The sequence below is a fragment of the Harpegnathos saltator genome, unplaced genomic scaffold, assembly GCF_003227715.2.
Source record: "Harpegnathos saltator strain DR-91 unplaced genomic scaffold, Hsal_v8.6 scaffold124, whole genome shotgun sequence".
In the NCBI taxonomy this organism is placed as follows: Eukaryota; Metazoa; Arthropoda; class Insecta; order Hymenoptera; family Formicidae; genus Harpegnathos; species Harpegnathos saltator.
The window spans coordinates 592,333-616,093 of NW_020229900.1; the positions used below are offsets into that span (position 1 = coordinate 592,333).

The window sequence follows — 23,761 nt, forward strand, 5'->3', positions numbered from 1 at the left end:
GTATCTCTAGCCATTTAGGAGATATAGAAGGTTAAAGTTTTCCAACTTGTACCGTTGATATCTCCGCTTCTACTGGGAATTGAGAGTCGAAATTTATGGTGAGAATAGGGCTGATACAGGACTATATTGTTGCAAAAAAACAGGCCTGTATCTCAAGCCGTTTAGGAGATATCGAAGGTTAAAGTTTTCCAACTTGTACCGTTGATATCTCCGCTTCTACTGGGGATTGAGAGTCGAAATTTATAGTGAGAATATATAAATATAGAATATAGAAATAGGGTTGATACAAGACTATATTGTGCAAAGAAACGTGCCTGTATCTCGAGGCGTTTGGGAGATATCGGAGGTAAAATTTTTAACTTGTACTGTCAGTATCTCTTTTTCTACTGCGAATTAAGTGTCGAACTTTATAGTGAGAATTGGGTGTATGTAGTACTATATATTGGCAAAGGCGCCTTTGCTCGTTCCTATATCTGTAGCCGTTTAGGAGATATCGAAAGTTACTTTCCGCATATTTATCCGCAAAATTGATCGAAATACGGATTAAACAGCCGCGGGAGCAGCTACGGAAGGAAAATTCATGCAATTTTTAGGACCTCAACGCCAGCAGACTCTGATTTCTTTTCGTCTTTATCACTGACGAAAGGAGCGCCCATTTTAAAGAGCGATCATAGAATACGCGACTACTTTGTCACGTTTATATCATCAATGTCCGCTTCAATCTGCCACTCTCGATAGAGTCTCAATGCACGATCTAGCGCGAGTTATGAAAATTCAGTTTCCGCGATGAAACTAGTCGGGGGACGTTCGCAGTCGCGGTGGAATTTAACGCTCGCGTTCGCAAAAGCCTAACATTCTACTCGCGAGGGGGCGCTATTGCCCCTCTTTTTACAATGGTGCGGATGTTTATCTCCTTTCTTCCTTATTTTCCGCAACGGTACCGCGACGAGGCGCTAACGAGTCAAGTTCGCTTATAACCAGCGTTTATGTCAAAAGTTCTTCTCGGGAACATTCCGCTCGAGAGGTTAATCTGCGATAGAAAGCGACCGGAGGCCGCTGTAGTTTAAAGTTAAATTGCAGCAATGGCATTGCTATCGGGCAGCCTTGACACGGGCTGCTGGCATCCGTCCATGACGTCTGCCGCGCGCCTTTGCGATTATCGGCAAATTCATAGTTTTTTCGATTGCTCGCGCGATTTCAAGTGGCCATAATATATGACGATAATATATGGCAATATGTGGCAATAATATATGGCAACAATATACGGCAACGATATATGGTAACAATATATGTCCTATATATATGGCAATAATTCATGGAATATATTTGTCGTTACAAAAGTCAATGCAAATTTGCGGCATGCACAATGTAATAATAAAAGTGCTCTCTGCGAGCATTGTGCCAACATTCACCGATGATGATATTGATGATGTCCCGTTGCATCCAACCAGATCAATCAATATCCGCCCATGTCCGTTGCCGCTCTTCATGTCGCGCAGCATCCATCTTGCAGCGCATCCCACGTTGATTGCTACACTTTCGCGACGCGGTCGATTGTATGAGATCAGCGATATTTGCGTCAATTAACGAATGTTTTACATCGACATCGTTGGAAACTTTTTACGTGCTGCGAAACGGACTCTATAAACTCGACCAGCTAGGAGCAAGAACCGTGTGAAAATTTTTTGACTCGTCCAACAGATTTTTACGGCGCTTTTCGCGATCGCGTCTGAAAAATCGCGAAAATGCGGGAGTATCGATATCTACGAGAATATTCGCGAATGCATGAGAGGAAAGATTAGACAATCAGAAACCGGTCTCTTCGAGAGAGCACAAAGAGAGAGAGAGAGAGAGAGAGAGAGAGAGAGAGAGAGAGAGCGGAGCAAAGTTTTCACTCATGATAGTTCCGTCACGACGAAGCTTACGTTCGCGATACTTTGGCGAAATGAGAATTTAAGCTTCCTTTGTTAACAGCGCGAATAAAAACGTGTATATTGGTAACCGCGGTCGCGCTATTTAAAGGCACGCGGATCCTCCGGTGCAGCATCCGCGTCCGTCGGACTTGCTTCCCGCAACGTCTGGAACAAAAATTTAGCGTTCATGATTGGTAAGCTGCGATAGAAAAAGAATGTTTGGTCGGGATGAGTAGAGAATATTCGCTACGATTTTTTTTCCTCATTGTCATTGAAAGTCTAGATAGAAGCTTTTGAAAGAGCTGATGAAAAAAAATGACAAAGAAGCGGAGACAACAGTTGTGTGCTCTCGAAAATACTCTTTTACGAATGGACGTTTAAATTTAGATTCCGTAACGAGAGTAAACAGACTTGAAAGAAGCGCTGACCGAAAACAAAAAAGGTCGCAGTCTAAAAGGAAGGTATGACGTTAAATGTTCTACACAAGACCGGTATACTCATGCAGTTGGGAATTATTCAGAATGTTTGATTAAGAACATGATGAATTAGAGATCCGCGTTCATGAACCGTTATCCGTCTCTGTCTGGATCAATATCTTTTGTATACAACAACGCAATAAATAGATAGACAGACAGAGATTGACGAGAGTAATTGCAAATTCATAAAGTGATGATTACTAGTCGGATGATGACGGATTATGAATGCCGAGCGCGAAATTCCGACTTCTTATTCCCGGAAAATTCGTCAAACGTCCGCTCTCGTTATCGGAGACCTCCCGCATAATAAATGATTCCACATACCTGGAAACGTGACGTATTGCTCCCGGCGTCCTGCTTCCCGGCTGCTGGAGTCCTCCGGATTTCACTCGTTCACACTTCTAATGCCGATACTCGCGATTCGACCGTGTGGTTAATCAACGCGATGCCGACGCGATGCCGATTGAGTATCTCGAGGACCGACGAGATACATTTCTTTCAATTACACGAGACGGAAGTGACGAGCGCGTCGCGCACGGCTGCTGTTGATGGAATAAGGTCGAATACACGAGGTGCGCGAGTATTATAATTCGAAGGGCAAAAAGTGTCATCGCTCGCGAGCCGATCAACATAATCGGCGCGATGTAAACGGCGGCGGTTGAAGCAAGAGAGACTTGCCTTTGAGCGTCTCTTCTTTTCTCAAAGGTTCCAGAACGACGAGAGGAATGCGAGGAGGCCTTTCAACTGTACGCGACATTGATGCACTCTATTTATTGATTACTGAAAATAAAGAAAATTACTCAAAGCAGGACATTTGTTAGCTTTATGTTAATTAAAGAGGAATTTGTACGATTAGAAAATGTGTTAGCAACTAATTGTACAGAGTGTCAAAGTTGTTGTGACGCCGTTTGCGGAGAATAATTAAAGGTCATGATAGCGTTAAAGAGTGGAATTTCATCCCATACAAATTTTGTCTCGTTCTTATTAAATGTTAGCCGTATATAAAATATCGTATTTAAAAGTATTGTTTCGCATTCACGAGATTTTGTCGTGAATTCTGCTTTGCGGGAATCTGAGATTGGATCGCGGGCCAATACTTTTCAATGCGACGGGGAATAGAACGTGAAAATCTTGTATGCCTCTGAATCCGAGAACAGTTAAGAGAAGAAGTGAATACTTTTCAATACGAAAGTTCGCATTTGAAAATTATCGGTTGCGATTGAATACAAGGCATATTTGAAACGAATTGAATCCTTATTAATGCGAAGCATTCACCACTGCCATCTCGCATTTAGCGCGGTGAAATTTAATGAGAACTAATACTTTTTAGTCCCTTTCTTCGGATCAGAAAGCAGAATTCAGACGTATTCAAAATGTCAATACTTTTTAATATGTTTCAGTTCGACATTTTATACAGGGAGATTATCCGCTGCGGACAATAACTCTTCTACTTTTCATCTAATATTCAATGATGATAAATAACATTTAATTGCATTCGTTTGGCTTTTTTTATTTCGAAAATAAAAAAATATATACCAGGGTGAGATTTTACCCATGACAACATCAACGTGATTTTCTGTGATGCTTTTTTTAAAAGTTCAAATATTTCGTCGACTCGCAGGATATTTATAATCGGAATCTGGTCGCGTTAATTAACACGCGCTCCTCCGAGCGGATCGAATGATCACCGACGGCCACTGTCAGTGCCACGAGCGAATGTCCGGAGTGGACGGGATGCTGAATTAAGAAACAGGACGAAGTGAACGGGACACGGGCAACGATACATCATGCGTCTGCATACATGTCAAATTGTTTATTATAGAAGAGACTTTGATACAATATATATTCGAAGATTTAACATTTAATACGTACTTTTATTTTTTCTGCTCCTCTCCCCTCCCCCCCCGCTCTTTTTAGACCATCGGGCATAGTCTGGCATAGAGATGGCAACTGTGGTTACAGCACGGACATAAACCGCCTGAGAATGGATGTAGCATGGACTTCCATCACATGCAGATTTTACCACCGAGACCTGAAAGTGGATGTACTATCGTAGTTCCCCTCTCAAAATGGATGTAGATGGCGTCCTTTCCCAGTGTGGAAAGTCGGTGTCGCAGAAAATATCGTGTTGGCCGCTCTCAGTTTCTCTCTGTTTATAGTTAGTAGAAACGAGCAAAAGGATGGCTCTCATTGAATTTTCCAGTTATCGCTGCAATTTTACTCAAATATTTCAGGTATCAAGACAATTGTGAATATATTATGACATAGTTTTATATAAAATTCCAAGGACGACGACGGATATAATTTACATGCACTTTCTCAGATGGCGCGTCGAAAAATACGTTCACTGGAATTCAGCTCAAAAATAACCTCTCTCATGCTTTTTTCTGGTTGCATCAGAGAGCTTGTATGGCATATGCATCTATTGGTCTGTTCTTTTTAGCTACACTACTGAATTGATGCAATAAGTTAAAGTAAGAAAAAATATAATTGTCTCATTCTAACTTATTGCACTAGTTCTGCAGTGCAGCTAAAAAGAACAGACCATAGTCATTCCATATGCGGAGCCCTTAAGCGGGAAACACACATTCTTACATAAAGGCATAATGCATAGGCAACGCATAAGGAAATTAACCAATCAGAATCCTCATTTCTATTGCTACGCTTGAAATGAAAGACTCTGATTGGTTCATTTCCTTATGCCTTGTGCCTTTATGTAAGAGTGTGTGCTTCCCACTTAATTTTTGTTATAGGCGAACGGAGTATGGATACACCTTACGGATCAGAGCACAGACTTCTGCATAAAGCTAAGACTCCATGCATGCGGTGAGCTCCGGCAAACGGTTGCGGTGACCAATCAGGAGACAGACGCATGCCGGAGCTTGCCGCAACCGGACTTGCGCCTCCCTCCTGATTGGTCACCGCAGCCGTTTGCCGGAGCTCACCGCATGCATGGAGTCTTAGCTTTACGCATAATATATAACGCATAAGAGAATCAACCAATCAGAGTTCTTCATTTTCCTCCTCAGGACAGAAATGAAGAACTCTGATTTGTTGATTCTCTTATGCGTTGTATATTATGCATTATGCAGTAGTCTGTGCTCTGGCCCTAATACCTAAAGTCATATACCGAACGAACGAACGAAGCTTAAGGGCCAGAGCATAGACTTCTGCATAACGCATAATACACAACGCATAAGAGAATCAACTAATCAGAGTTCTTCATTTTTGTTCTGAGGAGGGAAATGAAGAACTCTAATTGGTTGATCCTCTTATGCATTGTATATTATGCGTTATGCAGAAGTCTGTGCTCTGGCCCTAAAGGCCTTTGCACGTAGAAAATCTGTAACTGCAACCGTAAGGTCGTAAGAAAACTGACCAATCATAGTCGATTGTTCTCCTTGCACTAGAGGAATAATCGACTGAGATTGGTCAGTTTTCTTGCGGCCTTACGTTTACGGTTAAATTCATCTACGTGCAACGGCCTTAACTTTTGTTGAACGCAAGCAACGCAAGCAATGGCATCAAACAGAAACGAGTGAATTATTTGTGTTTAACATTTTCGTACATTTTGACTTGTTGGTTAAATTACTGAGAAATCTTTCCTGTACAAGGAATTTCTTTGTTAATATGCTTATCGGAATATTGCAATTTCGATTTTTTAATATTTTTTATTGACGAAATTGTACTTATTAATAAATATATCGCATTCTTCATTGAATTTTTCGCGTAACTTTCACATATAATCATTTCATGATTAATTTCCATAGTTTCTCTTCATTTCAGATACATTAGAGTGTAAAAGCAAGACAGGATGATGCACAGAAGAGGAGGTAAACGTATCCGGATGGACGATCCGGTGCCACCAGAGTATGAAACTCCAATGACACCTATGACACCAATGAATGACAATTCGGGTGGAGATGCAAATGATTCTTACAGCGGGTACACATCGTATAATCAAGCATCTCAAACTCCATTACACAATCCTACGTGAATATCCAATATCAATAAGCTGATGAAAGTACCATGTTAATTCCACTTAACTCATCTTATATTTATAGTCCAGAGCATTATTCCTCAGAGAGCTATAGTTCACCAGGTACATCTCAACAGCAATACCAAGAGCAGTCAGGAAACTTTGACAATCAGACACAGTTCGAAGCTCCCATGACACCTGCTACTCCTAACATGAGGATTACAAGAAATACACGTGCCAGGATGCGTGGTATGAGTAAACTTATGTTTTGTGGATATTAATGTGAAAAATTGTATAAAGTTCAGTTCAAACACATTTCCATGTTTGGCTCAAAAGGAGGTGTGGTACAGCAACCTAAGTACAAAGAAATCGATGCTGATTATACTCCATCACCTAGTGGAAGAGGCAGAGGTAGTGGTGGAAGAGGACGTGGCAAAAGAACACATCACTCACATAGTCTGGAAGATGAAGCTAGTCTTTACTACGTTATTAGAAATAATCGTTCTACACTTACTGTATGTTACTGATTATGTTTTATACTGAAATGATGATTTAACGTTAGTGTATCAAGTAAATTTTAGGGTACAAATGTTATTCCACAGACTATTGTCGATGATTGGATAGAAAAGTACAAGAGTAACAGAGAAAATGCGCTACTTATGTTGATGCAATTTTTTATTAATGCAAGTGGTTGTAAGGGTCGTATTACTTCTGAAATGCAACTTACCATGGAACATGTAGCGATTATTCGTAAAATGACCGAAGAATTTGACGAAGTATGTATCTTAAAGTATTTTAATATTTAACAAATTTTCGTTTATACACAACTTTTCGTTTATACAATTTTATCTTACAGGAAAGTGGTGAATATCCATTGATAATGACGGGACAACAATGGAAGAAGTTTCGTACGAACTTTTGCGAGTTTGTGCAAATTCTTGTTCGTCAGTGCCAATACTCTATTATATATGATCAGTTCTTAATGGATAATGTTATTTCTTTGTTGACTGGACTCTCAGATTCACAAGTTAGAGCATTTAGGCACACCGCAACACTCGCAGGTAGACCTGAGCAAATTAGAAAGGCACTTAAAAATTATATCTGGAATAGAATAGAAACAGATATTAAATGCAAAACTTTCCTTTGTTTCACGCATAGCCATGAAATTAATGACAGCCTTGGTAGACGTTGCTTTGACTGTCTCTATTAATTTGGATAACACGCAACGACAGTATGAAGCTGAGAGACAGAAGGCTCGAGAAAAAAGAGCAGCAGACAGATTGGAATCTTTAATGGCAAAACGAAAGGAATTGGAAGAAAATATGGACGAAATTAAGAATATGCTTACATACATGTTCAAGTCGGTCTTCGTTCACAGATACAGGGATACATTGCCGGAGATACGTGCAATTTGCATGGCAGAAATTGGAGTTTGGATGAAGAAATTCCACCAGAATTTCTTAGATGATTCTTACTTGAAATACATAGGTGCGGAATCGCGTTTAACTATTTTTGTACATAAAAATGGAAACTATAATTAACAATTTCATTCAATTTTGCAGGTTGGACGTTGCATGACAAAGTTGGAGAAGTCAGACTCAAGTGTCTGCAGGCATTGCAGCCATTGTACGCTTCGGAGGAATTAAAAACAAAGCTCGAGCTCTTTACCAGCAAATTTAAGGATAGAATCGTCGCAATGACGCTGGACAAGGAGTACGACGTGGCGGTGCAGGCTGTAAAGCTGGTTATCTCGATCCTTAAACATCATAGAGAGATTCTCACTGATAAAGATTGCGAGCACGTATACGAGCTTGTTTATTCGTCTCATCGTGCGGTCGCGCAAGCGGCTGGTGAATTCTTGAATGAACGTTTGTTCCGCCCAGACGACGAAGCCGTAGAGGGAGTGAAGACCAGGCGCGGCAAAAAGCGATTGCCGAATACGCCTCTCATACGTGACTTGGTTTTGTTCTTCATCGAGTCCGAGTTGCATGAGCACGGAGCGTATTTGGTTGACTCTCTGATCGAAACTAACCAAATGATGAAGGACTGGGAATGCATGACGGACCTTTTGCTAGAGGAAGCCGGTCCTGATGAGGAAGCGTTGGACAATCAGAAGGAAACTTCCCTCATCGAGTTGATGGTTTGTTGCATTAAACAAGCCGCTACGGGCGAGGCGCCGGTCGGTCGAGGACCCACTCGGAAGATCTTATCAGTAAAGGAACTGAAGCAAGTTCAAGATGATAAGCAAAGACTGACGGAACATTTCATTCAAACGTTACCGCTTCTGTTGGACAAATACAGGGCGGATCCTGAGAAACTGGCCAACTTGCTCGCGATCCCACAATACTTTGACCTGGATATTTATACAAAATCTAGACAAGAGATAAATCTGGATTCCTTATTAAGTAAAATTCACACCATTGTAGAAAAAATGCACGACACTGAAGTCTTAGACACGGCGGCTAAAACTTTAGAACACATGTGTGTGGAAGGCCATGCTATCTTCACCAGGTATATTATTATCATTTAACCAATCTTATCTTTTGCTATCTGATATTTAAGGCATGTACTATCTAATTAATTTTTACGCAGATGCGACGTCGCTCGATCTACTTTGATCGATTATATAGTAAATAAATATAAAGAAGCTATCGATGAATACCGGAATTTAATAGAAGGAGATGAAGTCCCAGATGAGGATGAGACTTTCAATGTTATCCAGTCACTCAAGAAAGTCTCTATCTTCTATTCTTGTCACAATATGAATCCGTGGAATATATGGGACTCTTTATACAAAGACATAGAAGATGCGAAGGATCCTTCGAAGTACTCTCTCTTCCTCTTTCTCCTCTATATTCCTTTACGTGCGATATCTTCTGATGTGTCGTACATGTGACGTATTGCTTGCAGATGCTTACCGTTCGATGCAGTTAAGTATTGCATAAGCGCTTGTTTCTTCGCTATTTTGTGGGGCCAAAATCACTTGATGGAAACCACGGACTCTGGCAATCGCGGCGAAGATGAATGCCGAGAACTGAAGGAACGGTTACACTCGTTCATGGGCTCGATGCGCCATTTCGTTAGCGGCGACAATAACGTCACTGTAATCATACATTTTACATAAGTTGCAATTACAATCGAAATTTCTCATAATCCTCATATATTTGCTTCAAATGAAATAGCCGTCACCACCGATATTGAGGGAAGAAGCATATAACACGATATGCGATCTGTTAGTGGTGTTTTGTAATCAGTTGACTACACATAACAATATACTGATGCATCAGTTGGTGTACGAACCCGATCAGGCAATGCAGAACATGCTTAACCGGTTTATACAAGAATACGTCTTCTTTGAAGAGGAGGATGGTAAGTGAACCCTGGAATAAGCATTGGAGAAAAGTGCAAAGCAATGTGTGTATATATATTACTGGTATACGTCGAAATTTATTTCGCAGATGAACACGACGAACACTCCAAGATCGAGGAGTTGCACAAGCGAAGGAATTTCTTAGCAGGTTACTGCAAGCTAATCGTTTACAATATGATTCCTACGAAAGCCGCGGGCGAGGTATTCAAGCATTACGTTAAATATTATAATGATTACGGCGACATCATTAAAACCACGCTGGGAAAGGCGAGAGATATCAACAAAACGAATTGCGCGCTAACAATGCAGCATAGTCTGAACATCCTGTACAACGAAATAGTGGCTGAAAAAGGCAAAGTGAATCGAAACAGCGAAGAATTCACTGCAATCAGAGTACGTAGATATATTTGTTCCACTACGCAATAAGACAGACACAAAATACATAAACTAAAATCGCCGAACTTGTTTCCTCACTCAGGAACTCGCAAAGCGGTTTGCTTTGTCCTTCGGTTTAGACGCCGTGAAAAATCGCGAAGCGATTACGGCTCTGCACCGTTCGGGCGTGTTATTTGCCATTACTCCACCAGACGGTATCGAACAGGACCCTACAGGCCCGCCACCGAATCTACCATATCTTGAAATATTGTCCGAATTCACGAATAAACTTCTCAAACAAGACAAGCGTGTTGTGTGAGTATTTCATGTCGTTAAGTGACATTTTTCAGAGGAATTAGGATTCGAAAATAAAATTTGAATCAATTCTGCATTCTCTATGCTCATGCGTTTTATCATGGTGTGTTTTATTGCAGTCTTAACTTCCTGGACAGACGATTGCAAGCTGGAATGCCGTCGTCGCGAGGGGAAGACTGGCAACCTTTGCTCTTGTACAGAAACAGCTTGCTGCATGGCGAGACTGACCAAGTTCCAGTGACGAGTAAACGAGCTTATACAAGGCGCAAGAAGGATCAATTAGCTGGTAAAAGATTTATCTTCTTAGCACTATTTTGAGAAGTGTCTTAGATGTGTGAATCTGTTAGAGGCGCAAAACTTCCAAAGTTAATTAAATTAGACAAGAGAACATTATAGCAATCTGCAAATCTGTTACAATTACGTATGAAGATATTAAGTTTCAATAATTTTATGTTATTCATTACGCTCTCTTGGTTTAAACAATAATATCTTTCTTTTGCAGAGGAAGAAGAAGCGGATGAACCTGATGAAGGTTCTGATCATGAGTTTTCAGGGTGAGTTAGGTGTACCCGACTAGAGTCTGATATATAATTATTCTTTTCTGTCAAACTGGTCATTAGTACAGACTCGATTGTAATTGCAAGTAACTGTTACACGTAACTGTTTGATAACACACGAATCATATCGGCATTAACTGAGCGAATTAATCATGCTCAATTATCGCTGCGATACAAACTAAACGCTTGTCTCTATTCGCTTTTGCAATGCGATCTATGCTATGAAAAGTGTATACTGTTCATAAAATGAAGAGCGCAGATATATGTTCTATGCACATATTATAAGATGTGCTTTTTCTCTCACTATTGCTAGAGCTGTAAAGATATTAATGTTGCTTGCAGAATGTAGATTTGTAGAGAAGTAGTGGTAGAAATTACATCACTAATATTTTTCACTTTCTGCCTTATATTATTTTATTAACGCTTAATAGAATTTTGCTTTGTTCATATCTTATAGTCCGTTCAATCTATAATTTATTTATAAAAATTTGGTATTACACGAATTATCAACCATGATTTAAAGCGACAAATTGATGCGTGTAATTCAATTATCACGTTTGGATATATAACATTCACGTCACGCCATTTTGAGACATCAAGATCAACATCTAAGCACTAAGGAGTGTGCGATTGAATAATAGAGAGATCTATATTTTTCTATAAAAAAATATTAATGATCTCGTTCTTTGCAGTATAACTGCATGCTTCTGCCTAATCTATAAATATTTACTGTAACTGCCATTTGTAAGAAAAAGATTATTCTGCCTCTATGTTTGCATGAGTAGTGATTTTTGACGAATTGCTTGCTGCAGGCAATCCAATCATTATATAATTAAGGCTTCTGTTTCCTTGTCGTGATTATCTTAGATTATGATGTCAGGGCCGAAAAAATATTTGTTCGAGATTCTTACAATGTTGAGATAAAAAAAAATCTATAACAACTTAGGACTGATTAAGCAGATTGTAAAATTGAAAACTTCTTTTGTTTCAATGATTTTTTTCGAATAATATAATAGTCCTAAAATTAGCTTGAATTAAAATTATGACTAAAATGATATAATTAACTAGACCGTATGTATATATTAATTGTACGGCTATTTGTTAATTAAAAGAAAAAAAGTTTTCAAAATATTTTACAAATCTCTGCTCAATCGATCGTAAGTCACTTTATGGATACATATGTATATATATAATGTTATTTTATGCATATCTTTTTATTTTAACATACTTTGCAAGAATTTGGAATATATATATATATATATATATATTTTCTCACTTCTGATATCATAATCTGAAATGACTACTGCAAGTACCAGGAATCTTAAAGAATATATTTTTAGAGGTATATCAATTGTGTATCTAAAATTATATGTGAGGGACAAAAATTGTACAAGAAACTTTTTATGTAATTTATTATTCCTATTGCCTGCTTTCTCTTAGTTCAGTTTATCAAATCATACTTCTAAACTAGAATAAGAAAATATTAAGAGATAGATCATATTGTCACAGATTATAATATTTTTGAAACAAATGAGAAAAATCGTATATAGAGAACGATGTGTGTATTTTGTCGAATGATTAAAATCAAGTAAGCTTAAAACTTTGTATTCTGTTTATATATTAATAATACAAATTGGTGATAGATATGAATATGTGAGATTACTTTAAACAAGACCCTCTGTACTCCCAGCGCTCCTAAGTCCTACTTTATTAAAATTAAAAATTGTCACGAAAAAAAGCGCGAAATGTACATTTCTTATTAATCATTAATATGTAGCAAATATATGAGAGAGAATACATCATTTGTTTTACATTTTCTTCTCTTTCTCTCTCTTCTTTCTTTCTCTTTATCTCTGGTTCACTATTTTAATATTATTGATGTGAACATTCCTTTTCGTAACACGCCGTTCTCTATAATCACCTTCATACGAAAGTATATTATCATTTTTTGTCTGCATCTCTCTCTTTCTCTCTCTCTCTCTCTCTCTCTCCTTTCTCTCGATTAATTCTATATTGATATTGTGTTATTAATTTTCATACATTTCGCTCATCCAGTATAACATAAATTAGAAATTAGCTGTCTACGTATATGTATGAGATCATAAATTCGAATGTACCAGCTCTCATATACTGATCATACATGTGCATGTAAGTTTTTTTTTTAATTTATCAAATTTTTGTCCCTTTGCCTTGGAAATTGATATAATTATATTTTCATTTGATAAAATTGGCTGTTTTCGTTTCAGCAAGCATAAAAAAAAACGTGCTCCAAGGAAAAATCAGTGAGTAATTTCACTTTTGTCAAACCAAGTATGAGCGAAAGAAAGTAACAGAGTAATAATGCACGAATAATGAATAAATAAATAAAAAAAAGACATTTCAACTATAGATCGTAAATACTTGAATTATAAAGTACAGTTACTTGTCTAGCGCCAGTATAACGATTTTTCTATTTCAGATTACCAGTTAATAAAGTAGTGATAACGCGTGGGCCCAAAATGAATACATTCTATGAAAATAACGATGCCGCTCAAGTGCAAACGTCACCCTTAGCTACTATAGAAGATACGTCGACAAGTCCATCGCAAGATATCGATAGTAAACTCAAGACATTACAAATACAGTCAAGATCGTGAGTATCGATAGTTTGATACGTTTTGTTTGATATATATGTGTATATATATATATATATATATATCTCTCTCTCTCTCTCTCTCTCTCTCTCTCTCTCTCTCTCTCTCTCTCTCTCTCTCTCTCTCTCTCTCTCAGAATTATATAATAAAGAGAATATATATATTTTCACAATAGACGAAGAAGTCAAGAGCATGTGGAACATAGAGAATTGCGGAGGACTTCTAGAAATTCAGGCAGATATGTTGAGGGGCAATATATGGTAAATTTTAACAATACTGCTAAGTTTACGCATACACACATATACTGACATATACATATAAATTATATATTGAAACAAATTAATTCATTGCAGGAATCTGATTCCGAATAAGATGTGTATAATCCCTAAAAGCTTTACTTATCCCTAAAATTAGATAATTGGATTGTGATACATGTTCAAAGCAACTATGCCATCTGAGAATTATGGAAAAATATATTTAAGTTATATGGCATGAAAAGGCTTTCGGAGCGAGTATTAATAAATTATAGTAGATCAGCTATTATCAGTTATGTTACAAAAATAGTTACGTAAGTAAAATCCTTACAGTTTTCCCGTGAAATTAAGTTTATTTCATTATATGTTCCGTTATAAATACTACAATATATATATACTCCATTTTTATGAACATTTTTTATATAAAAAGATATTAAGTATAAGAAAACCAAAACTATTTAATAATTTTTTTAAATAAATAGGGGTAACTTATTCATATGGTTTTATTTACGTATATATCGTGATATGGTGAATTGAGGAATATATTTCTAAAATTATATACTTTATTTCCTCTATACAATTTATAACTTATAATCTCTACACTTTTATATTCTTGCATTTTGTGTAAAATTATAAAATGTCGATTGCTCATGGATCGAAAATTATATACAATTATTAAATAGTAAAAGAATATAATTTATGATTTGTGTATCATGATGGAATATAGGGACGATTATGAAAAATTCAATTATAAACGTGTATAATATCTAATCTTTATGCGATATCACTCAAGGACGACAGAATATTCTGTGGTAGTTATCACAAATCTCTTTAGCTTTAGTGCATGTTAATTTATTGCTGTAAATGCTATATACAACAATAAATTAACTCTGTACAGTGTGACGAGATGTTCGTGATCAGCGACACCTATTGCATACGAGATTTGCGGAAAATACTACTGATTCTGCGGCCTTTTGGGGTGTTGGATGCATTCTGTTAAAAATATATGTTAACTTGTAATAGGTCGCCATTCCAATTTTAAAACCAATTTTTTATATACTCATTTTTATACTCACTTCATCTTGCCGTTTTAATGTGAACAGATGCTTCAATGTATGGGGAGTGGCTGTTGTCCTCCTATCTGCATTGCGTTCTCTTAAGATGCGTGAACTCGGGCTCCTTAATTCATTACCCTGCCACAAATTATTAAAAGGACTTTCAGTGTTTATTTCTTTATAACCGAACGCCCAATGCGTACGATTACAAAGAAAGCGTTACAAGAAGCGTTATTTATAGACGCAATTTTTTTATTTTAGCAAATTTTCAGATAAATTTTTTACCTATCAATTGTATGTGGAATATAAGGTTAAGGACAACATTTAAAGATATGTATGTATACCTGCAACGACAATCTTCCACCGTTTTTGCTTGGTGTCGGAGGACCAGGTTTTTTATAAGACGTCTACAAAGGAACACCAAAATGACCATAAATAGACAAAACAGTATTTCACAAATAACAGTTTTATGAGACAATAGATCTTTAGTAGCACGATTATACTTACCTGAGACCTATCTTTTTTCTTTGCCTTTTGATCTGGGAGAAGACTCTGGCTGAGGCTATCGTTAAAGACATCTTCCGTTACAGAACCTGACTACAAACATGATATACATGAATATATAGGAATATAAATGTGGACGATATTTAGAACGAATAAGTATTTATAATAATATAGATTTGCAATAAATATATGTAGCATTCATTAAAAAGACGCTTACTTTTATATCTTCCTCGGTCAAGCTCGGAGGAAGGAATTGCATTTCCGCCGGATAAGATGATTTCAGATGAGGTTTACACTGAGCGTTTCTCATTTGTAAAACGGACAAACGGTTGACGTCCGTACTGGGCAAACAATAGCCTGTCTTCATGTCCGCTGCAACATGATTAATACAGTAAGAAAATTTAATGTTATTCTTGATACTCACATTTGTAGTAAAGCATACCTAGATAAACGTTGTCAAAGACTTCCTCCTCATCTTCCGCTTTAAATGCGTTGCCCATTGCTTGTAAACTTCTAACACTATGCCTTCTCTCAAATGTTTCTTCTGTTATCACTGTTACCCTTTGCGTTGTTTGCTGTACGTTTTCAGGTATCATCTCCTGCTTTTCCAGTCTGCGATATATTTGAATGATTAATTGACCTCTAAATTGATAAGTATATTTGTAACATATTCCAATACGTTTAAACATACTTGGAAGTTCTGCGTGAAATCATGGATATCTGTTGATTTGTTTCGGTTTCTTTGAGCTTAACTTGCAGTTCTTTTAAGCGTTGTAATGCTTCTTGCTTCTGTTGCTGCTCTATCAGAAGTTTCTCTCCCACGCTCCAAAGTTGCGAGCTCAATTCTCCGACATGCGTTTTGTACTTATTAATTTCTTCTCTTTGCTTCTGGCACATTGACTCCATTTGATTTTGCAACTTTTCTTGTATAATATTTTCCTGGTTGCTGTTTAACTTTGCTACTTGCTCGTTGTAGGCCTTTTTCTGAAATGAATATCATAATACCACGTTGCAATTTTTATACGAAATACATGCCAGAATAGACGTTTCTCTACTCACCATTTTTTGCTTCATATCTTCCAGTTTCTGTTCATACGTAGCATGAACTTTTCTTAATTGACTTTCGAATTCTTGCTTCGCGGTTTTGCTTGATTCATCCTTTTCTATCTGCTTCTTTTCTAATTGCTGATTTTGCTCTTTCATACGTTCCAATTCGTCCTTTAGGGATCGCATTACATCAAAGTCAACCATTGATTTTGTCTCTGATTTTAATCTCTTTAGTTCCATCCTAAGATCGTCCATATTTTTTTCCAATTTCACATTTCTCGAACGCGTAGAATCTATGGTATTTTTCAAGTCTTTTTTTTCTTTAGTCAGCTGATTGATTTGGTTTTGCAATTTCTTGTCTATATCTGACTGAGTCTTGATTTCTCCAGATTTCAATCCATTTTCATAAGAGGTGACTAAAACAATGAAAGATTGCATTTCTTCTTCAGACTTTAATATATTATTACACAGTGCCTTATTTTTCTCTAGTTCTAAATCCATTATAATTTTCTCATTGGAAAACTGATTTTCTTCCACATTTGTTAATATATCCAGACATTCCTTTTCATGCACTGTACATAGGTAGGTATCGTGCAGTTTCTTCTCTGTCCATAGAAACTTTTCCCATAAAATATCAAGTACATATTTAATGTTTTCTAAATGGTCTGTACGATATTTATACAATATATTTTCAAGACTTGCTTTCTTAGCTTGCAATTGTTTGAACTGTTCGCTAATAGGATTTTCATTGTGTAGAATATTTTGAAACTTGGACAATATTTCGTCCCACTTTTGCAGTGATGATGATAAAACAGTATCCAAGTCATTTCGCGAAGTAAAAACTTTCTGCACAATGTCCTTTAGCGATTCCTTACTTTTTATAATATTGTTGAGATAATCATTCCGCTTTTGTGCTATTATTTCCAATTCCCGTATTCTGGTTTTCAGATTGCAGACTTCTTCCTTGTCTTTTTTACTATTTTCCACTAGTGTCTGTTGTTCGTCCAGTGTCTTGTTTAATTCAGTATTCGTGAGAGATAAATGCGAGATTACTTTCTGAGATAAGCGTAGTTCGTGAAGAGTCATCTTAATAATATTTAGAATATTTTCAGTTCTTTTGTCTTTATGCGCGTACTCATATTGTAATGTATCGTATGAATTCTGGTCAAAAACATCAAAATCTGAGCATATCTCCATGATTGTAGAATTCAAACTTTTAGTTGGACATTCCAATTCTTGACACAGCTTTACGATATTTGTTTGATTTACATCCATAAGTTTACAATAATCTTTGCTTGCCTCAAGGTCTGCATTCACTACTTTTAGTTTCTCTTGCATTTCTTCTATAGTCTTGTTTCGATCATGAATCTGATCTTCTAGTTCTGCAAATTTAACTTGCAATTCGCGATGCAACAACTTTTCCTTCTCAAGCTCTGTTTTTAGTACTACTTTGGATTTATCAAATTGCTGTTGAAGTTCTTCTATGTGCACACATTTTTCTTTCAAAGCTGTTTCCTGAGTCGCTAATACAGCATCTTGACTAGACCTTACTTCTTGAAGATTAATAATTATCTCTTTCATCTTTTTTTCCGATTCATTTGTTTCGTTCATTAACTTTTCTATTTTATTTTGCAACATCAATAATGTCTTTTCTTTTAATTTCATTTCTTTGTCTTTCTCTACACATATTTCTTCATGCAAGCATATCAAGTTATCTTTTTCAGCTTTTAAGGAAGAAATATCCGAAAGTAATTCATTAATCTGTGTATTTTTTAATTCCATTTGTGTCATTGTTTCGTTCATATTTTGCTCTAATAAATTAAGTTTGTCCCTAGCATCTTTTAATTTCAGTGAGATTGTAGTATTCTTTGACATTTGATCTTGCAAGTTGTCTTTTGCTTCAATTTGTAGTGTTGCATATTGCTTCTCTAGTATACTATTCGTTTTTTGTAATTTTTGTACATTTTGTTTAGATTCATTTAATTCATTACAGAGAAACTTTTCTATTTCTTCTAAAGAACTTATTTTACTTTGATATTTTAATAAGTTTTCTTGTAATATAGAGTTTGATATTTGGGTGTTTGATAATTCCTCCTTGATATAATTAAAGTTACTCTTTAACTCTTCTTTTTCTTCCTCTACTTTACTCAATTTGTGATATAATGTATAATAGTTATCATGTATCCTTTCGAATGTTATTTTAACATCTTCTTGATATTCGATAAATTTCTGTTGACTTTCTTGTTTCATTAGTTGAAAATCTTTCGTTATATCCTTCAATCTTCCAAAATATGCCATAGCAGATTTTAATAGCAATTGTTGATCAGTTAGATCTTTTGTTAATTTACGTACATCTTCTTCCAGAATACGTTTCTCACTTGCGATTTCCTTTAAAATTTCGATTTCTTGCGAATATTTATAGATAATTTCCTTTTGTTCATTCAACAGTAAATCCTTTTGCTTTCCGTCTTTTACAATATTAGCTAATTCCGTAAGCGTCTCATGATTTTGTTCTTTTAAAGTTGCAACAGTTAATTGCTGATTATGCAAGTTTACATTTATGTCATCTATCGTTTCTTCTAATTTTTTAATATCAGATTTATATGAAGTACATACTGAATTGTAATTCAATAACATGACATTAAAGTAATTTACAAGTTCACTCAATGTCATATTATCTACATTATCAGTTACAACTTCAATAAATTGATTGTCATGATGTAAAATGGCCTTTAAATCTATACTGCAGCTTTCAATAGAAGATTTGTATGAATCTTTTTCATTAGTTAACTTATTAATGTGTGTAAGATGTTCGGATACTTGTAATTTAATTTGCTCAAGGGCGTTATTTAAATCTAAAGACTTAGTCCTTTCATTTCCAAGCAATTCATTCAAGTTTTCCATGTTTATCTTTAAATCATCCAATTCTGTCTTTAGTATAGTACTTAGTTGTACTGTTTCAGAAAGTTCTTTTTCCTTAGATGAAAGTGAACTTTTCAAATTTTCATTATGTGCAACAAGAGAAATTTTCTCCACTTGTAAATTTTTTATATTCGTGTTTGATGCATGTAATTCCGTTTGTACATCACGTAACTCGGTTTGAACTGTATCCAATATTTTTACTTTTTGTTGCAAATCTGTATTTGATTCCATTGTGTCTTTGTAATTTTTAGTAAGTATATCCAGCTTTCCTTTTAAAGAATCAACTTGAGCTTGCAATATAGCAGATTCTTCTTTAGCTTCTTGGAGTTGGATCTCAATCACAGAACTCAAGGCTTCACTATTGTTCAGTGATACAGTGGCAGGAAGTGATAGTGCTATGGAATCCTCAACTTCAAAACTTTGCTCTGTAATGCAATTTTTATTCAATTCTTTGAGACGGACGCGTAATTCTTCATTATGCATTCTGAGTTCAATCAATTCTCTGTCCTTTATTTCCATTTTACGTGATAATAATTCCAAAGATCGCTCGCAGGTTACAAAACTCTCTTCGTATTTTATAGATTGTCTTTGCACAGAAGCTAAGGTTTTTGATAGAACATTCTTCTCTGTCTCCAAATTATCTATTTCATTCTGCTGTTTGCTCAACTGAATTTCCAAGTCATTGATGTACTTTTTGTAATAATCCTCACATGATGGATTATTCTCTTTTCTATTAGAAAGCTGAGGAGTGCTTGGTTTTATGCATTCATCTCGCAATGTCTTCAACTGTGCTGTATTTGCTTCCAGTTTCAGTTTTAGATTCTGTATTTTCTCCTGATATATTTTTATGTCGTCCTGTAGTTCCGCGTTTTTATATCGTTCTACATCTAAATTACATCTCAATTCTCTTAGTTCTCGAGTTCGTTCGGTCATAATCTTATAACTACTATGTGCTGAACGCATAATAGGAGACTTGACAAAGTCTTTCAGTGGTGGCGTTTGACGGCTACTTGGAGTTCTTGATGCATCTTCTACTAATTCTGCAATAACTTCCTTCATTGTATCTTTAGTGACATCATTTCCAAGAGGCAAAATATTTTCAAGAAAAGTTTTAATTTTAATCTGTGTTTCATGTTTCAGCTTGTTGCACATTGGAGTATGAAACACAGTTGCTTGAGACGCATGCATCAATACCAAGGATGCAATGTATATATGTTCTGTATTGTCATCTTTGTTAATCTTGAAGCTGGGATATTCATCTATACAATCAATAATGAAAAAAGCAAATGTATTAATTCCTAAATAATATCTATATATGACTTTAGCTTTAGTTAAAAAATATATATGATTAAAATAAGAATTTTTAAAGTTACATATTTTCAAACTTAGAATATTGACTATGAAGATGATAAGAATATACATGTATATTTACTCTTCATGAAATTTGTTATATTTTCTTGACTATGACTATGTTTATCATTTGTCCAGGATCTATAACATGATACAATAAATAAATTATATATTCATTAAACTGTTAGATAATATATGAATATACTTACATTAAATTCAATAAATTAATATAAAATATTCCATCGTATAATTCTTCTGTACTTTTTAGAGGTTCCTGTAGTACATCTAAGCAGTTAATCTATAACATATAAACATTTGTCATTAACATTGTCATTATATGTCAACATATTTAAAATTTACTGGTGGATGAAAATATATACTTTGCTGTATATTAGTTTCCGTAAACAGTATGGTTTTAAAAGATAATTAAATTTTGCAGCATAATATAAATTAATGTATAATTAAACCATAAAAATGTTACAAAAATAAAGGCAATGAAAAATTTATTTACATGATTGCAAGAATAATAATTTAATAATTGGTATAATTGTTCACAAATAATGTTCTTTATGTAATGATAATGTAATGTGCGTAAAATAATTACTTACCCATTCTACAACAATCTGTTCCCAATGTTCCATAATGCACTAATATATTTGCACTAATATATATTTACAATTGCAAAAATTAGAAAATTCAGAACATACGTTATAACTGCTTTGCCACACATCACAAACAACAGGTCTAAAGTCGTTTGATTTTGAACAACGGATGCTTTCAATGCTACCAATTTGATAATCATAAATTTATCTTCCGTCAAAAATAAATTCTCCTATTGGATAAGAGATGTGTTGCAAAACTCATCGGGAAAATCAGGTTTATATCGTCTACACCTGATCTATACTTCTGTGTCTTATATGTTCCATGTTATAAATTTATTTCAACATAACACACATAAATGCAATAATCGATGCGCATAATAAATATTTCTTGTTTGTAGTTTAATGTCTAGAATAGATTATGCAAATGGTTCTGCATGTAGTTCCCGATGAAGAACTTGAACGAGGCTATAGTTGGTAACACCGCGTAGTATATATTTTTTCGGTCAGTAATATTTCGTTTCGTGAAGGTTTGCGGCGAAACTTGAGCGACGTGTTAGCGTCTGTGTGTCAAAAGTTGCGAAGCAGGTATTCAACGAACATCGCCGCTACTGGCGGCTATAAACCGCATGTGATCCGCTGCGTCTTCGTGCAGTTGTAGTAGCATCATGGGTTTGATTTCTGATCCGTTTTTATTCGTCATCGCATTGATTGATACGGGTTCCGTGTTATTTCTTCTGGTTTACTACGTATCCTTTGCTAATTATGTCGTTATTAATCGTATCTAGTCGATATCTGTTGTGTTTTGATATATCGAGGTTACGACGTGAAATCGGCTTGGTCGGCCCCGGCTAGAGACTTCTCGTAACGGTGTAACAGTAATTTGTTATGTATCAAGTTTGGCAGCCGTGCGGCTGCCATTTTGAAATTTCGTTTCAAACGGAAAGGAATCACAAACGACCGGTAATACTAATTATTCATTTGTATATACTTAATTATTATTCTCCTTAACTAAGTCGTACAGGTAATAACGCTGTCAGATCTGGAATGCGATTATTTGAATGCGCAAGAATGTTGTTCCAAGTTAAATATGGTAATAGAGAGTATATCTTGTTACCCACTTGGTGGGGGAAATCTTGTTAGATAGCAGTGTAATGTTAATTGTAATATGAATACATCATAAATTGCTGTATTTCTCGTCAATTTTGTCACAGGGAGTACTACCGAAATTAATAGCACACTCTTTCCTGGTGTTTCTTTTGTTAATACAAGGACAACTAATGTTAACATTGGCGAATATACCAATGACAATATGGCTGTTTTACGAGTACTTTAGTGTTCCCAGCGGAAATATGGGAGTTTATGACCCCACTGAGATTCATAACCGCAGTCAATTAAAGAAATACATACGCGACGTCATGATCCATCTTGGGTATTGCCTTGTGTTCTTATTTATTTATCTCTATTGGTAGGTAAACATTAATTTTGTCCCATGTAACAAAAGAAGAAAAGAATAAATATTTAATGTTCTGTTAATTTTTCAGCCTGATTATTGTGTTGCTCAAGGGAGACCCCATCAACAGGAATGAGGATGATATAATAGACGCATAATCTCATAATTGTATATATGAAGAAATTCACCTTTCTTACATGCGTGCTCATGTTTTTTCATACTCAAGTCATACTTAAGTTTCTGAAGATTATTTGGGCAACGTATCCAGTGCACATACGGTATACACATCATATTTTTTAAGCAGTTAGGATGTAGGATAAACATTGTCATTGCTTGCGAGCGTTTTCTCGGTCGTCATTTATGGTGGATATACATATTCTCAGGTAATTATTATCGTTTAAAGTTCCTATTTATTTCATCGGAATAAATGCCAAACATTTAAACATATAAATTCTTTTGTTTGCCTTTTTTTTTACTCATGAATATTGAATAATTTGATATTTTTTATCTAAAGGCCTTAAAATGTGCTAATTTCCAATGAAATAAATAGGAACTGTACGAAAAATGTCAATGTACCACCTATTATACGTAACTTGTCTATATTGTATTCGTAGAATTTGCACAAGGTGTGCATAAGACATGCAAGTGACTAAGTCTCTAGTCGTAAAAACATAAGCGTAAATCTTTATTATAACAGATATATTATGTTTAAGAATAATAATACATCTGTGTTATTTTAATATCATATTTTATTGCCTAGATCCTGTGTATCCTGTGTATCGCAAGAACGCCATTCCCGAATGAAAATCCTCGCGAGATCTATTGTATTATCCATCGAGGTTCATTCTCTCCTCCTCTCTTCCAGCTCCTCAAGAGCGATAATCACGTTTAACGACAAACATTTTTTGGCGAAATGAACCACGACCTAATTTCTTCATCGCGCTTCATCACGTGACTCT

The 23,761-nt window shown here is 35.6% G+C and overlaps 3 protein-coding genes across 4 annotated transcripts; 2 read left to right on the top strand and 1 right to left on the bottom strand.

The window, feature by feature from the left end:
- The first annotated feature begins 5,786 nt into the window (after window positions 1-5,786).
- On the top strand, window positions 5,787-14,261 carry SA1 (stromal antigen). Of its 2 annotated transcripts, XM_011143396.3 has the most exons (19): window positions 5,787-5,927; window positions 6,176-6,382; window positions 6,454-6,617; window positions 6,705-6,883; window positions 6,971-7,144; window positions 7,225-7,429; window positions 7,527-7,856; window positions 7,931-8,879; window positions 8,961-9,194; window positions 9,279-9,471; window positions 9,551-9,737; window positions 9,827-10,131; window positions 10,217-10,428; window positions 10,548-10,714; window positions 10,931-10,982; window positions 13,232-13,267; window positions 13,444-13,617; window positions 13,794-13,878; window positions 13,972-13,989. In XM_011143396.3, exons 2-19 carry the CDS (start codon window positions 6,204-6,206, stop codon window positions 13,987-13,989), a joined length of 3,843 nt encoding a protein of 1,280 aa, XP_011141698.1. In that variant the 5' UTR covers window positions 5,787-5,927; window positions 6,176-6,203. The 2 variants fall into 2 exon arrangements, with proteins under 2 accessions (XP_011141698.1, XP_019697601.1); XM_019842042.2 differs by lacking the exon at window positions 5,787-5,927 and having other exon boundaries at window positions 6,204-6,382; window positions 13,972-14,261.
- Window positions 14,262-14,428: 167 nt separating this feature from the next.
- Window positions 14,429-21,494, bottom strand: mud (mushroom body defect). The gene is made up of 11 exons (XM_019842041.2): window positions 21,359-21,494; window positions 20,960-21,048; window positions 20,833-20,891; window positions 16,491-20,797; window positions 16,123-16,415; window positions 15,874-16,043; window positions 15,649-15,803; window positions 15,435-15,524; window positions 15,272-15,334; window positions 14,949-15,065; window positions 14,429-14,865 (listed from the first exon to the last, which is right to left on the bottom strand). Exons 1-11 carry the CDS (start codon window positions 21,389-21,391, stop codon window positions 14,800-14,802), a joined length of 5,442 nt encoding a protein of 1,813 aa, XP_019697600.2. The 5' UTR covers window positions 21,392-21,494; the 3' UTR covers window positions 14,429-14,799.
- A 261-nt stretch (window positions 21,495-21,755) lies between these two features.
- Window positions 21,756-23,542, top strand: cnir (cornichon-like protein). Its single transcript, XM_025306492.1, has 5 exons — window positions 21,756-22,098; window positions 22,374-22,442; window positions 22,564-22,817; window positions 22,894-23,185; window positions 23,417-23,542. Exons 1-4 carry the CDS (start codon window positions 22,018-22,020, stop codon window positions 22,958-22,960), a joined length of 471 nt encoding a protein of 156 aa, XP_025162277.1. The 5' UTR covers window positions 21,756-22,017; the 3' UTR covers window positions 22,961-23,185; window positions 23,417-23,542.
- The last annotated feature ends 219 nt before the right edge of the window (window positions 23,543-23,761 follow it).

What these genes read in the sequence shown, in the direction of transcription:
- SA1 (XM_011143396.3), top strand. Translation starts at nt 6,204, where the DNA reads ATGATGCACAGAAGAGGAGGTAAACGTATCCGGATGGACGATCCGGTG. An exon ending in ACTCCATTACACAATCCTAC is followed by an intron (nt 6,383 to 6,453) that starts GTGAATATCCAA and finishes TTATATTTATAG; the next exon opens with TCCAGAGCATTATTCCTCAG. An exon ending in CGTGCTCCAAGGAAAAATCA is followed by an intron (nt 13,268 to 13,443) that starts GTGAGTAATTTC and finishes TTTCTATTTCAG; the next exon opens with ATTACCAGTTAATAAAGTAG.
- cnir (XM_025306492.1), top strand. Translation starts at nt 22,018, where the DNA reads ATGGGTTTGATTTCTGATCCGTTTTTATTCGTCATCGCATTGATTGAT. An exon ending in TATTTCTTCTGGTTTACTAC is followed by an intron (nt 22,099 to 22,373) that starts GTATCCTTTGCT and finishes TAAGTCGTACAG; the next exon opens with GTAATAACGCTGTCAGATCT. An exon ending in GTTGTTCCAAGTTAAATATG is followed by an intron (nt 22,443 to 22,563) that starts GTAATAGAGAGT and finishes ATTTTGTCACAG; the next exon opens with GGAGTACTACCGAAATTAAT.
- mud (XM_019842041.2), bottom strand. Translation starts at nt 21,391, where the DNA reads ATGGAACATTGGGAACAGATTGTTGTAGAATGG. An exon ending in ATTTCACGCAGAACTTCCAA is followed by an intron (nt 16,044 to 16,122) that starts GTATGTTTAAAC and finishes AATATATCGCAG; the next exon opens with ACTGGAAAAGCAGGAGATGA. An exon ending in AGAAAAAAGATAGGTCTCAG is followed by an intron (nt 15,335 to 15,434) that starts GTAAGTATAATC and finishes GTTCCTTTGTAG; the next exon opens with ACGTCTTATAAAAAACCTGG.